Here is a 14732-nt window from a genome sequence, read left to right on the forward strand (position 1 = left end):
CTGGGACCTGGTATATTCTGGTATTTTCTAGTCTTTATAGGAAAACATGTTTCCACTCTTTAAATTGATTTCTGTATCTCTCTGAGGGTCTCCACTGGCAGCATGAAAAACTGCATTTAGAATGCTTTGACGCCGTTTCAGTTGGGGAAATGAAGGCCTACCTGGCCCTGATTAGATTTATATCTGGAATAAAGGCATAGCCTACATGATAGGGGCTCATAGAGAATTCCAAGCAGTTTTCTCTGCCCTAGGACTCCATTGTGCAAGTACTGAAACTAACCTCAGAAGTAGGTGGCTTGCTCAAAACACTGTGAGTGACAGGGCAGGGATAATCCTGTGTCCTTGATTCCTCCCGAGGGTCTCCTCTCTCACATCAGGGACAGTGTGCTTTGTCCCAGAGAAGCTGGCAACTTCTGGCTGACTGGAAGCCACCTCTCTTCACCCAGGAGATACAGCTGGGGAAGGTGGATGATATCTCAGGGAAGGAGGAAGATGGTCTGCATTCCCTGACTGTCTGCACAGTAGATGAGTCACAGGCACTAGCTGAGGTTCCTGGTGGGAGGGGTGGTGGCACCTTGCCTGCAGCAGGGCACTGGGGCAGCCCCACCCAGTGACCTGAAGTAAGCATGGCAGGAACCTCTCTCTGGGTAGGAAGCTGGCCTCTCAGTGTGAGGAGGCTTGCTGCAGGGGAAACAGAAATCCCTGCCACCCAGGCCATGCCCTCGATGTCCGGGACAAAGATGGGGCTGGGAGAGGCAGGGACTCGTGCCTGAGTGGCCCTGAGACCCTAGGGCTCCTTCCCCTGCTGCCCAGGCACAGCTGCAGGGCCTGGCCACTGCCCACTGCAGACTCTCAACCTGGGTGTTCTCTTGCCTGCTTCATGACATGGGAACAGCTGCCTTCAGTTCTTGTGAATCCTATGCTCCCCATTCCCTGGCAAGGTCTTCCAGAAGATTCCATGGCTTACCTGGGTTGATCTGTGAGAAGAAGAAAGACAAAATCAGCACCAAAATGTAGAGAACCCTCATGGTGTCAGGCAGGCTGGGCCGGTGTGCAGCAAGGACTGAAGACTCCTCAGAGGCTGAGCGAGAGGCGCCAATGGCCGGATTTGGGCTGTATTTATACGGCTTCAGGATTGCACAACCCCACAGACAAGCTGAGGGAGGAGTAGCAGTCCAGAGTGAAGTCCTAATAACTAACCCTCCTGTCATTTGCCCTGAGTAGTCTGCAAGTCTTGTGGGCACATTTTCTCTGTCCACCTGTGGCTGGATTTTGCTCTCAGCCTTGAGACCTAGAGTCAGGGCTGGCTGCCAGCCTGTTTGCTCTCCAGGTAGGGTACTGAGGGTCCTCAGCAACACAGCTCCCACTCCCAAGGGGGAGTGCAAAGGCTCAGGGAGCCCCTGAGAAGAGACCTGAAGCCCAAGCTGGTGGCTCTGGGCTCCAAGCTGGTGTTGGTCCCTTGGGTTTTACCATGTCCCTACAGGGTGGCTTCTGACTTCACCCTCTCAGTATAGCAGATGAGTTGGTTACGAGAATAAAAATCTCTCCTCAGCCTGATGTTGCTTCTCATCTCTCTTTTGATTTAGAATTGTCTCCTTGAGGGGCCAACACCCGCTGGGACTTTCCACTGGGACTTGTGTTCCCAAGATAGTGCAGTGGGGGCTCTTCTCGTGTGGGCCCCCATCTTGGCCCCAGAGGGCGGTGGGTGGATGTCGGGAGCTGGGCCTGGCAGCTGGGGTGTGGCACGTCCAGCCTCGGGCCTACTGCTCAGTGGTGTGACGTTCTCAGAGACAGTTTATCTACCCTTGGTCTAATTCTGATTTGGGGAGCAGCTTTCCTGGTGCCTCATCAGGGGTCTGATTTGCAGGTAGCAGAGCAGGTTCTGGCTGGTTAAGCAAGAGAGGAGCCTATTAAGAGGCCACTGACCAGCTCAGAGGGTCATTGCTAAGTCTGGGGAGCTCAGCTTGAGGCCCACCTCCAAGACCCATGTCTGTTCTATGCCACAGACTTGACCCTCCTGGTGCAGGGAGATCAGCTGCCTGTGGTTCCCTGGGGAGTCTGACTGGGAGGCAGGTGAGCAGAGGGAGCTGGGAAGACCTGGGCAGGGGCTCTGGTGGCACCCAGGGAGCCTCCTGGCAGGTGGTGGGAGGCGACTTACTACCAGGAGGTAAGGAGGGCTCTGGCCCCATAGCCTTGGATTGCACCTGGCTGTGTGTGGGGTCCTGACCATCAGTTCAGAGGAGTCCGTGGGGTGAAGGCAGGAAGGTAAGGAGCTGCCTGAGGAACACCAGGTTCCTGAAGCAAAAGGCTGGGGGAGGCTGAGTGAGTCTCAGCTTGGAGTAGTGAGGAGACCCTTATTATGGGCCCTCCCTCCCTCCCTTCCTTCCTTGTCTTTGCTCTTGTTGATACTGCAGCACCCAGGGGGGCAGTGGCGCTGAGCTTAGAGAACTAGGCGCTCCAGGTATGGCCCCAGGTGTTCCATTTACTAGCTGTTGGCTTTGGGCTACTGATTTCAATTTCTGCACCCTAATGTTCTTCTCCTGCAACGTGGGGACAAAGATTACCTATCAGGCAGTAATATTGTGGAGTAAACTAGATAATGAAGCATAAAATCCGCTTAGGATGGGACTGGTGGTCACAGCATGTGCTCAGGGTTTGTCTAAGTATTCAGGGAGTGAAAGGATTCTGTATGCAGGAAATATGAACCTGATTTTCAGGATTGACGTTTCTGCTGTGAACGTGGAGGCATTTTTTAGGCTATGTCTACAGAATGTCAACCATGCTGCGACTAATTTGCTGTTGACTCTCAGCAGGTAACCTGAACTCCAGAGTGGGAGCATGACCCCAATCCCTCAACGGTAGACATGGGGGAGCTGAGGTTCTTCCCTGGACCCTGGAGAAGACTGAGGTGCTCAGCCATCCCTGATGGCTGATGTGTCTGGGGCAAGGCAAATGGATAGAAGGCCACCCAGCACTGTGCCCAAGGAGCCACATGCATGCTGAACTCAGCCTTTGCTTCAGTGGGAGGCAAGGACCCCGGGGTGAGACTGGGGCTAGAGGCCTGGCAGGGCACTCACAGGAAGGGCCGAGATGGAGGGGTGAGCTTTGAATGTGAGGGGCAGGGCCTCGACAATGCTGGGCAGTGGGGAGATGTGGCTGAGAGGCAAAGAGTTGAGGTTCCTCTCTGGATCACCCATTTCTCCTCAAATGTGAGACGAGGCCACTTGCTAACTGTAAGAGAAGAGAGGTGGGCCCAGCTAGAGGGCAGAGGGAAGCCTGAACTTCCCTAGGACAGGGCACGGAGAGCCCAGGGCCGGGAGGCGTGTGCTCTGCTCAGTCCAGGGGGCCAGCCGAGGCGTGGACCCTGGGCTTGGTCCAGTTTGGGGAGAAATGAAAGCATGGAAGAGTGTTGCTGTGGACCGAGTGCACCCTCCCGTCCTGTGTCAAGCCCTTGTCCCCAGCGTGACCGTGCTCAGACAAAGGCTCTTGCAGGAACCCAGTCGCCTCAGCCTTGACCTTGAACTCGCAGCCTCCAGAACTGTGGACTAAAGCTCTGTCTAAGCTCTCGACCTGTGGCGTTTGTTACAGGAGCAGTGGCAGACTAATACACGTGCCTTCTGTGCTTCTGGTTGGCCTTCCCAGCAGCTCCTCCTGTCCCTCCACCTGCTCCTTCCTGTGCCCCGTCAGATGCCCCTCTCCAGAATTTTACAATCAACATCAAATCTCGCTCCTCCACGTGCATAAACGGATTACAGGTCTCGTAGTTCCAGTTTGGGGACGTCTAGCCGACACTCCCCCACACTCCCCATTGATCCCTGGAGGACTGCATCACTACTGTGGTCAAACATGCGCACTGATCTTTTTTCAGGGAGGAAACCCAGATTTTTAAACTGTGGATGTCTTGTTTTGTTTTGCGACCGTACAGAGCCCAAGTTCCCTGATCTCCCACCCACAGCCGCCTTGGTGGTCATGTCCTTGGTTGCTGGTCTGTAGGACAAGTCCACAGGCCACACTGCCAGCGCTGCCTGCAGCAGGACTATAGGTGTCAGGTGTATGTCACACTTGTGGCACATGAGACCTGAGTGTGCAGAGGGGAGGGAAGGCTGGGCGAAGGAGGGGCTGCGCAGGGCAGCAGCTGCCTTGGGGCCCTGCCTGTTAAAAATCAAACAGGACACAGTGCCTTCCTTGTGGGGTTGAGCGGCGTCTGTCCCAGCTCAGGTGCTCTTCAGAGAGTCAGTCTAAGCTCCTTATTTTGGAATTGGCTTCTCGGTGCTGGAAGGAAGAAAAACGAAGGGCTTAACCTGACCTAGCAACTCCCCGGGTCAGGTACAATACTGCCACAAATGTGTCTTGTCCTTAGCACCAGGACAGGCCATGTCTGAGGGACACACAGGCACACACACTCACACACACACACACACACACATGCGCTCACACACACTCACACACATACACACACACACACACGCCCACATGCTGGGAAGAGGCTGCTTGGAAGTGCAAGATGGTGAAATGTTCCATGGTTTCTACATTTCTCTATTTAAATCTTTTGCAAAACGCAGATATTTCTTGGAATGCTTCTCATATTTGTATGCATTTTTCTTTAAAAACCAGCGAAGAGAAACTATTATTAACACCTCTACACACAGATGTCTGAGGGAGTCGGGCCATCCCAGACTGGACAGAACAGACACAACTGTGCCTCCAGGTAGAAGCAGGCACTCAGCAGATGAGGTGTGTTAACAAGGGCTAGCTCTTGCAACGCTGACTTCTATTCTCCTTCATGGTGTGAGTCACCATTACACCAGTTCCCAGGATTGTGCTCTCGGATGGGCAGAGAGGAAGCAGCTAATGAACAGGTGCAGAAATGAAGCTGCTCATCACTGAGGTGTCGAGGCCGGGAACTCAGGCAAAGAGAGGCTTGAACGGCCCCCAGGGAGATTTTCACACAGGCAGAAGCCCCTGGGCGGAGGTACAGGTCTTGGAAGTCTTCCCTGCTGTTAGTTTTATTGGTTTTTAGTCATAAAAAGAATGCACGCACTGTGAAAAGTTAAAATGATACTGACATGTATCAACAGAAAATGAAAGTTACCTTAAATATGACTTCCTCCCATATACAGGTGGCTAACAGATTGGTCTCCCTGAGCCCTTGACACGTTCCTCCACACACGTGGAGGTACGTATTGTCGTATGCCTCTGTGCATACACATTCTGAAGGGGACACACTGGGACCCTGCTCTGCAGCTTCCTCCCACCATCTTTTAATATAATTAGGTCAACTTCATTTTAACAATGCATTTACAGTACCACAGTATGCCATTTACTTGGGAGACATATATGGATACAATCTATAGTAGAATACTTTAAAGTATTTAAATTAAAATTAGTAGATTTTAAATGTCCACTTAATATTTTGAAATATTTATATACATTTAGAATTTACTTAATATTTATTTAAATGGGTATGAAGTCCCTGGATAAGAGGAATAAATTCCAATGTTTTGTAGCACAGTAGGGTAACTTTGGTCAACGATTCATTTTGTGTTTGAAAATGTCTAGCAGGGAAGATTTTGAATGTTAAAACACAAAGAAATGCTACAAGTTTGAGGTGAGGTATATGCCAATTGTCCTCAATCAAGTGGACTATTATGGTTAGTTTACTTTAAAATACTATTATTTTTTATAAAGCCAATACATACACAGGTTTTTTTTGTTTTTTTTTTGTTTTTTTTTTTTTTTTTTAATAAAAAGACTCCAAAGAAGGGTACAAGTCAAACAAAAGTTCCCTTCTTCCAATGCATCTCTGGTCAGAACCTACGTGCTGACCGCTTTGCCCTCTTCTAGTTTTAGTCTGGTGATGACTGATGCAATTTGAAAAAGATGCTTGCATCTCTTTGTGAATTGATCAATTTTAAAAGTGTACACATGTATTGAAATGTCACACTGTAAGCCAGAAACATGTACAATTACTGTGCGTCAATTAAAACATAAATTTAGAATTGTGATAGGATGTATAGGACACATGATGAGTTTCCGTTTTGCCCATTTTAGGTGTGAAATGCCCCCGCGTTCAGTCCACTCCAGAGCTGTCCCTCACCACCACCATCCACCACAGACTTCTCTACCTTCCCAAGCTAAAACTCGGTGCCTATTAAAAAAAAATTCCTTACTCTGTCTCTCTCCAGCTTCTGGCAAGCACTATTTCACTTTCTATCTCGAGCACTTGATTCTTGTTAGAAGTTCCTTGTGTGCAAGGAATTGTCCAGTACTTGTCTTTTTGTGACTGGAGTAGGATTGCAATCGAGGTTCATCCAGGTTACAGCCTGGGTCCAAAAGATTTCTTGGATACAATACCAAAGGAACAGGCAGCAAAAGAAAAGTAGCCAAATCTAACTTCATCAAAAATTTTTAAAAAACTCTCTTTTGCACATCAACTGTCATTAATGACAGAGAAAAAATGCAGTGCACAGAGTGGGAGGAGTTATTTTCAGGTCACGCATCTCAGGGATTAGTGTCCAGAATGTATAAAGAATTCCTGCCGGGAGCTGTGGCGCATGCCTGTAATACCAGTGACTCAGGAGGCTGAGGCAGGAGGTTCTTGAGTTCAAAGCCAGCCTCAGCAAAAGTGAGGCACTAAGCAACTCATTGAGATGCTGTCTCTGAATAAAATACAAAATAGGGCTGGGAATGTGGCTTGGTGGTCAAGTGCCCCTGAATTCAATCCCTGGTACCTTCCTCCCCCCACAAAAAAGTTCCTAAAATTCAAGCACAGCAGAAACCTGATTCAGAAGTTGGCAAAAAAGACATTTTTCCAAAGAAGATTGACAGATGACCAGGAGAGTACTTTTATTAAACTATATTCCTACTAATGGATGTTCAATTTTTTTCGTCTATTGTGATAGTGGTAAAATAATCAGCATGATATATATTGCTATTATAAGACTGTATTTACTTATACAACAAATATTAAAAATCTGGTTTCTTTCCTGCTCTTAATGAGGAGAGCTGGTAAGCCTATTTGACTATAATGGTGATAAATATCATGAAGAGAAAGTACCTACTAGTGTGAGTGTGACTATCTTGACTGGGCCAGCTCCCAAGAAGCTTTTTATGCAGAGCTGATACTGAGTTTATGACATAAACTCCCAGGCTAGATTTGTTAGCTGAATGGTTAAAGGGGCTCTACATCTAAAATTCTAATAAATTCTGCCAACTTGTCCTTCGAAAGGTTGTACTAATTTATAGTCACATGAAGAAAAAAATAAATAAATAAATACAGATTTGGATTTGTTTCTCCATATTGCCATTAATGCTGGTCAGAAATGTCCTTCATGCTGAGGTTAAGAAACCCTGGAAATGGGTAAAGCAAAGTCCTTACAGTCAGACATCCCCATGTTCAAATCCTAGATTGCCCATGACCAGTCACCCCAATGATCATGCTCTGCATCTTCTGGAGTCTGGGACGGGTACTCACAGTTTTGATCACTAGGTCAGAACATGAATTGAACGTGGAGCTTGGGCCTTGAGGATGGATGTGTTCCAACAGCAGGCAATATTGTCATGATCACACACTCCCTGGGGAGGGAAGGTTCCCCGCACTTGGTCCTGTGGCCACGGTAGCAGGTGGCATCCTGGGAAGGGTGGAGCAGGGCGGGGTCAGGGACCCAGGTCGAGAGGGCTCACTGATTCTCTGCCGTCTCCTGTGCTCTTACACACTCTTCAGCGATTCTTCCGTGAGGTTGTGCTCATGGTTTTGTACGAGTTCTTGTTCTCTGAACTCAGAGCCTCTCTGTCTGTGTGCTGAGGTTTCCTCCTGGTTCTCTTTGACCGGGTTTGTAGTTTGTGTTTGTTTGATCTACCTGGCAGAATTGCCTAATGTACTAGAAATACTTCCATCTCTTCTTTTGTGCCTTCTGATTTCCTTTTAATATGTAGAGAGACTTCTTCCACCCATTATTCCCTATCACTTATACATTAATGTTTCTTTTTTAAATCTGTGTCTATTTAGGGTTATTTTTAATTGGTCGATGATTCTCCTTATCACGGGTCATATTTTTTCTTCTTATACGCCAGTTTTAGATGAGAGACCGAATATTAGGAATTTTCCTTGTTGGGTGTGGCACTTCTGTGCTCCTTCTGGGTGGTTTTCAGTCCTGGCTTGATCCCTAACATCCCTGTGCTGTCCAGACAGCGGATTTGAGTGGCTTCCTCTCCACGGCCTCGGCCTTGAGCTCTCTGGCCCTCCTGGTCTCTCTGGATTCTCAGGGAGCTCTGCAGGCCTGGCTGGAGCCCCTCCCTGCGCTGCGGGACGGGTGCTCTCCGAGGCAGTGAGCTGGGGCAGTCACGGGGCTTTGCTTCTCAGATTCCCATCCCTCAGGAACCACTGCCCTCTGCTGCCCAGGGCTCAGACTTGACAGTCATCGTTTCATCTTGAACTTGCTTTTGAACCTTCTCCTTGAACTTTCTCTTTAGTGTCTTAGGACTGTTCATATTCTGTCTTCCCTTTACAGTGTGAAAAACCATTTTCTACAATGTAGGACAAATACCCTGCGCAGGCAGCTGGGGAGGAGATCTAAGGTTCAGAGCGCCATTGCCTGACTGACTTCTGACACTTGAGAGTGAGCATTCAGCCAAAGGTTGAATCCCTGCAGCTTCATCTCGACTTTATGATGTAATTCTGGGACCTTGAGTGAGTCCCTCCTTTCTCACTAAAGAGTGAGGTCTGAGGTTGAGCCTCCCAGGGACCCTGAGCTTTAACATCTTACATGCTGAGTTATTTTCTGCAATTTGTTCACTAGAAAGACTAGGTGGTTCAACCCTGAGGAGTACCAAAGTCACTGTTGCAGATCTGACCAAGTTCTGTGGTCCTTGTAGTTGGGCCGTGGGTCTACCCTGGCTTCCAAGGACTGAACCCATTTTGGTTCTGCTCACCCTGGGGTCTTCCCACTGTCTCTGTATCCAGATTCTTAAGGAGTCCCTCACCGAGGATGGTCTCTGAGCAGCACTCCTGGTCAGGTGCAAGCTCCTGTCCCTCCAGATCTCCTCCTGCGTCTCCCCACTCTCCTCTTTGTCCACTTCATGCATCAGCTGAGATAGTCAGGTACTAAGGGCTGAGAAAACCTACCTGGTAATAAATCAGGGCTAGGAGAAGCCTTCGGTCACTGAGAAGGCAGCTGTGAATTAGCCCGCATGCCGCGGGCTGTCCCAGTACCTAGACCTAAGGTATAGACACACCAGGAAAAGCCTGCTGCTCTGCTCCCCATGCTCAGGGCCAAAGATGGAAAGCGTGGGTCCTGAGGGGCTTTGACCCATTTCTCAGGGCAAAATCAAAGTCCATTCCTTTCTGCTTTTTGGATTCTGTTACATCTTCAAGAGCTAAAGAAATGTGTGAGCACAAAGAATATAACTCCAATTCTGCCACCAGGTGGGTCTCTACACAAAGCACAAAACCAGATTACAAATTAACATGCATTGTTCACACCCACTCATGTTAAAATATACGTATGAATGATTTCTCAGGTTGGCTCGTGGAAAGACTCAGTTTCTGCTCTGTATGCAGTTGGGTTTTGTTCTAGTGAACACACGTTACTTTTATGATGAACAGAAACAATAGGATATTGGAATAGGACCTTGTCTCTTGCATTGGTTAAAAAGCTATGGTATTCTTCAGGAAGGGACGTGTTGTCACTGTCACTTGCCAGCATGCTCCAATGCCCAGGAGCCCAGGGAAGCCCGCTCTCTGGTGCAGTGCTCTTTCCACCACTGGCAAGGAGTGGCAGCTGTTCCAGAGTGCCCGTGGTACGTTGGGCACAGAAACGTCTGGGTCTGTCCTTGGCTCCCGGTTCTGTCCCTAGTTGGTTGGGTGACCTTAGGCAAACTGCTCTCAGACTCAGTTTTCTCATTTCTAAAATGACCACCACAACAATGACTTACTGAGAAGATTTCTCTATTAGCAAATATTTACGAGAGTCCTGTGTGCTGGATACGGAGGCAAGACTGGAGGAGGAAGCTGTGAATGAGGCAGAGGCTGCTCCTGCCTCCAGGAGCTTTGTGTCCAGAGTGTGGAGGGCAGTCACCTTTGGTCTGGTGCCATGCTCCCTTCTGTCCCCTCCCTCACCGCCACACTCAAGCTAGTCTGCAACCGAGAGTCTAATGTGGGCCTCAGGCATCACAAGGCCCACCTCCCTGGGAAGGGTGATTTCCCAGGGCAGCCACAGCTGGGTCAGTCTTGGCCCTCCCTCCCCCAGTCACAAATGGTGGATCCCGGGATGGGCATGTGGCCCAAGGGATGTCATACTCAGAAAGAAGGATGCAGAACAAGCCAGCGATGGGATCCTGGCATTTATGGTCAGTTTGGGGTCATATTTAGAACACAGAAGTGTGTGCTAACCGTGTGTCTCACAGATGTGATGCAGGTAGTTCAGGTTCACGATGGGACTCTCCAGAATCCTGGTGCTTTCAGATGCCATCGAAGATTTCCTGAGAAACAAATCCCCTTTAGAGACATTGAATAGTCTATTTCATTTTCTTTCTGAAATATAAAAGCAGAAGAAAAATAAAATATTGTCACTATAGTTCATTCAGACTGATTCACGGAAGCAAATAGCATAAGCGTGCAATGTACCTTGAAGCAACTCAAGGTTGGTAGTGAGCCTACAATTCAGAAAAGCTATGAGTAGTGGCCCACTCTCTTTTCTATACACATCCTCTTCCTCCGCTGGCAGGGCAAGCCTCAGAGATGGCACAGAGGGAGATGGTGCTCTTAGTGTGCACCTCTGCTCCCAGGTACCCTCCTGGTGTGTGTCACAGTTCCCAGTTTCTTTTTCAGTTTATATGCAGTGACCCTCACTTGCATGTAAACACACCTGCTAAAGTGTAACATTTACACAACATAACCTGTCCATTCTCTGCAGGGAGCTGTAAACTGTGCTCTGACTGGGGATGGAGGAGAGAGCCCTGCTGGGAACTGGCCCTTCGAGTGTGGATGTCCACTCTGTATGGTTGGTTATGTCCAGAATCACCACTCACTGCCCGTCAGAGACACAGTCTCATAGTAGCTGAGCTGGAAGGGATTTCACCAGGGCTGCCTGGAGTTTCTGCTCTCTGTGGGGATTCAGGAGTTCTGTCAAGCACCAGCCCACAGGGCCTGACCTCGCTTCTGCCTGTAGAGCTGCACACACATTCATCCGTATGTGAGACCGCCTGAATAAGCTGCTTCTGTGTGACAAAGGAAAAGCAAAATGAGCCCCCACATCCACATAATCAGATATTTTACAGGCACAGAAAGTAACTGCAGGGAGAAAAGGAGATCTCTTTAAAGTTACAACATGAACTTAAAAGGGGACAAGGGGAGGTTTCACTGAGCTCCCAGGTAAACAAGCTATGACTCACCTGTCCTGACATTGGGAGAGGGTCACTCCACCCAGGCCATGTTGGATGGCACTGCCCAGAGAATCCTTAAGCCACTCTTCACCGTTGAGCTGGGCCTTGGTTTGTCAGGACCTCAGAACCTGAGCATGCATAGGGTTCTTCATGGCCTTTGGTTTATGGGGATCCACATCTTTTTAAATCACATTAAACTGTGGTTACCCTTTGCTTAGTGCCTTCCAGGGAACTTCTCTGGGGGAGATTATCTATGTATCTAGCTATCTGCCTATCTACATGTCTGTCCTCCATTTGTTTGGATGCTGGGGATGCCTGGTGCATGCCAAGCACACACTCTACCAGAAAGCTACTCCCCCAGCCCTCTGGGTGTTTCTTAATGGTGACGTGTTGAAACCAGGGGCAATTGGAAGCATTTCAGAAGCTCAAGGGATAAACTCATCCGGTTTAATCTGGGTGGGAAGCAGAAGGGCTGTGAACCCTCCGGGCCGCGAAGCTGGCATCGTATGTGCCATTGGCTCCACCAGAACCCCACCATTTCCTGCTGTAACCAGCTCTTTCCTGCCCATGGTTTGTTCTCTGACTTTCCAGAAATGAGAAAAGCCAGGGACGCGAGAAGGCTGGAACTCAGTCATCATGCTGGGGAGGGCCTGAGCGGGAGCCCCAGTGGAGTGTGGGGTCTGGTGGGAAGCCCCTGGGTGAAGAGGGAGGCCAACCCTGGGGGCATGGATAGAACGGAGCCAAGGATGGGCAAGCTGTGGGCCACATGACACCCACCGTGTCTTTTCTCTTATAAGAAGGGGAATCTTACTTCTCTTTTGGGGCTGGTCTCCACACCAGGCAGCCTGTCAGAGCCCCCTGGTGCACCTGCACAAAACAGCCCTTGGGCCAGAATTGCCCCCAGCAGGGGTCCTGCACCCATCCTCTGGCAGTTCCTCCAGCAGTTCCTCCAGGGACCACAACGGGCGGGCGATGGCCCTGCCTTGTGCTTTCACATGCCTTCATGCGTGTCTGAGATTGAAGATGCCCTTTTTCAATGTTAGCATTTCCAAGTCTGGTGAGTCTCACGATCGCTTTGTAAATGGCTGATGTGCCATTCTCGCTCCCCACTCTCCTCCCCTTGAAATAAGTGACAAGTGACCTGGTCCCCATTCTCAGGAGTTCATAGGTTCATGGGGGCATGGTAGAAAGGAGCAGCTAGCCATGATCATGGCTGGACCAAACACTGTTCTAGAAGCTCTCTGGGAGCCGTGGAGGAGCAGGGATGAGGTATGGGGGTGGGAAAAGTTTTGTGGAGGCAGCAGTGTTCGGAGGGAGCTGTGGAGGGTGAGTGTGTGTCCACACGTGTGCTGAGCCTCTTGTGTCTCCTTCCTCCTGTGGAGAATGGAAGGCGACTTTGGGAGTGAGGTAAGATGATGTTGGCTAAAAGCGAGCACAGGGTGATGTCTGAGCCTCTTTGGAATTCGGTAGAACTCAGGGTGGATCCACCCTGCCCTCCTTCCCTCTGCCTGCTCTTCTCTATATCCCAAGTACATGTCACCATCTGAGGGTCCATGTCTTGCGGAAGGCAAGCTTGGGCTCTGGGATGCAAGCCCAGGCCGCCACTGTATTTGTCCAGCAAACATGCTGGGGACATTTGTCAGTGTCATGGCTGATCCTATACATGGCAGAGCAGACACAGCTCTATGGGTAGCACAGTGCAATCCTTTGGAGGATGAACACATAGCATCTGTACCAGGCAAGAGGCACCAACCTCCCTTGGGTGAGACGAGTTTCCTCAGGGTTGGGGTTCTGAAGCTGAGGTCTGAAGGGTGCGCAGAAGCAGTGCAGGCCACAGAGAGGTGCAGGGAGAGAGGCTGCAGTGGGCAGTGGGCAGAGCCCCAGTGACTGGACCGCAGGAGCAGAGCAGGGCGTCCTGGTGAGAGCTGGAAGGAAAGGAGCTGCTGGGGAGGGCTGGCAACAGGTGGGTCCTCCAAAACCCTGTCTAGGATTTGGGACTTTCCTCCAGGGACAACAGGAAATCGCTGAAAGGATTTTCCTCCTAACAGCACACAATCCACCATTTTAACCATATCCCGGCACTGCTCAATGGCTTTAAGTAAATAATGCACATTACTGTGGAAACGCCTCTGCTCTCCAGCCTCGACCTTTCATCTTCCCGGCTGAAGCTCTTGGCCCAGTGAGCACCAGCTGCCCTTTCCTCCGCCCCAGCCCTGGAGACCTCCAGTCTGCTTCCTGTTTCTATGAACTTGACTGCTCCGAGGGCTGCCTGTGGATGGAATTGTACGGTACTTGTCTGATTCTGACTGGCTTCTTGGCTTACCATCTAGAAGGTTCATCTGTGCAACAGATTGTAGCAGGTTGAATCGTATTCCACTCACCATACACACCACATTTGGCTAATCCGGTCATCCACTTGGACAATTATTGCAAGGGTTTAAGAACGAGTAACGTGGTCCCACTCATGTTTTGAAAAGATCCCTGCTTGCACTGTGGAGACTGATTTGGAAGAGATGCGGTAGAAGTGGGGAGCCCAGGTAGAGGGCTACTGCCTGTGGCTAGCCTAAGAGGCCCCTTGGAGGTGAGGACGGGGGAGGTGGCAGCTTGCACAGCTCCGTAGGAGGAATTAACCAGTTGCCTCTGGTGCAGACAGTGATGGAGAGAGAGGAGTGAGCAAGGACCTTCCAAGGGGACTGGGCTGCCCTTTCCCAGTGACTGTGTGGAACCTTGGCTGGTGGAGCCTGAGAAGTGTACTGGCCACCTGGGCAGGGGTGGGCAAACCCAGAGCTCAGGGCTAAGCCGAGGCCTAGAGGGGAAAGTTGCCAGCCCCAAGGAGGTGACTGAGGCTCAAGGGGTGCGGGAAGTTCCCCAGAGCCAGTGTACACAGTGAAAAGCCAGAGGGCCAAGGATCACCCCTGAGCAGCTGCCATGTTCGAGAGTCAGCGTGGTGACACCAGGGAGGGCCCAAACAGCAGTGTGCTGCTGTGAAAGCCGAGTGGGGAAAAGCACATTGGCAAGAAAGTGGTCAGCGGGATGGGGATAGAGCGAGCGCTCATGGACATCAGCCCCCCAGAGCTTACTCCAGGGAGTACGGAGTGTGGGATGTCCCAGGAGGGTGGACTGAGGAACCGCAGACCCCGAGACTGGAGGTCACCCCTACATGCTCTTGGTCCAGCTGTCCAGCTTCTCTGAGTCTTTATTTCCTAACCTCCAGATTGATGCATAGATGCTCAGATGACACCTGACAGCTCACACTAGTGCGTTTATGGGGGTGGGGGTTGCAGTGTGCTGACAGAGACCTGGCAAGGTCCTGCCCCTACAAGGTGACTTTCCCACCCTGCAGCGGTGCC

The 14732-nt window shown here is 50.2% G+C and overlaps 1 protein-coding gene across 1 annotated transcript in view; it reads right to left on the bottom strand.

Annotated features, from left to right (window-relative positions):
* The window catches only part of DEFB1 (defensin beta 1), a gene marked incomplete at its 5' end in the record, with an annotated part of 46530 nt that overhangs the window by 10008 nt on the left and 21790 nt on the right, over window positions 1-14732 (bottom strand). The window contains one exon of the mRNA XM_079141815.1: window positions 968-1156. Within this exon, the coding sequence (XP_078997941.1) occupies window positions 968-1156 (189 nt within the window). The remainder of the gene's footprint in view (window positions 1-967; window positions 1157-14732) is intronic.

The sequence above is a fragment of the Sciurus vulgaris genome (genome assembly GCF_902686455.1).
Source record: "Sciurus vulgaris genome assembly, chromosome: 5".
In the NCBI taxonomy this organism is placed as follows: domain Eukaryota; kingdom Metazoa; phylum Chordata; class Mammalia; order Rodentia; family Sciuridae; genus Sciurus; species Sciurus vulgaris.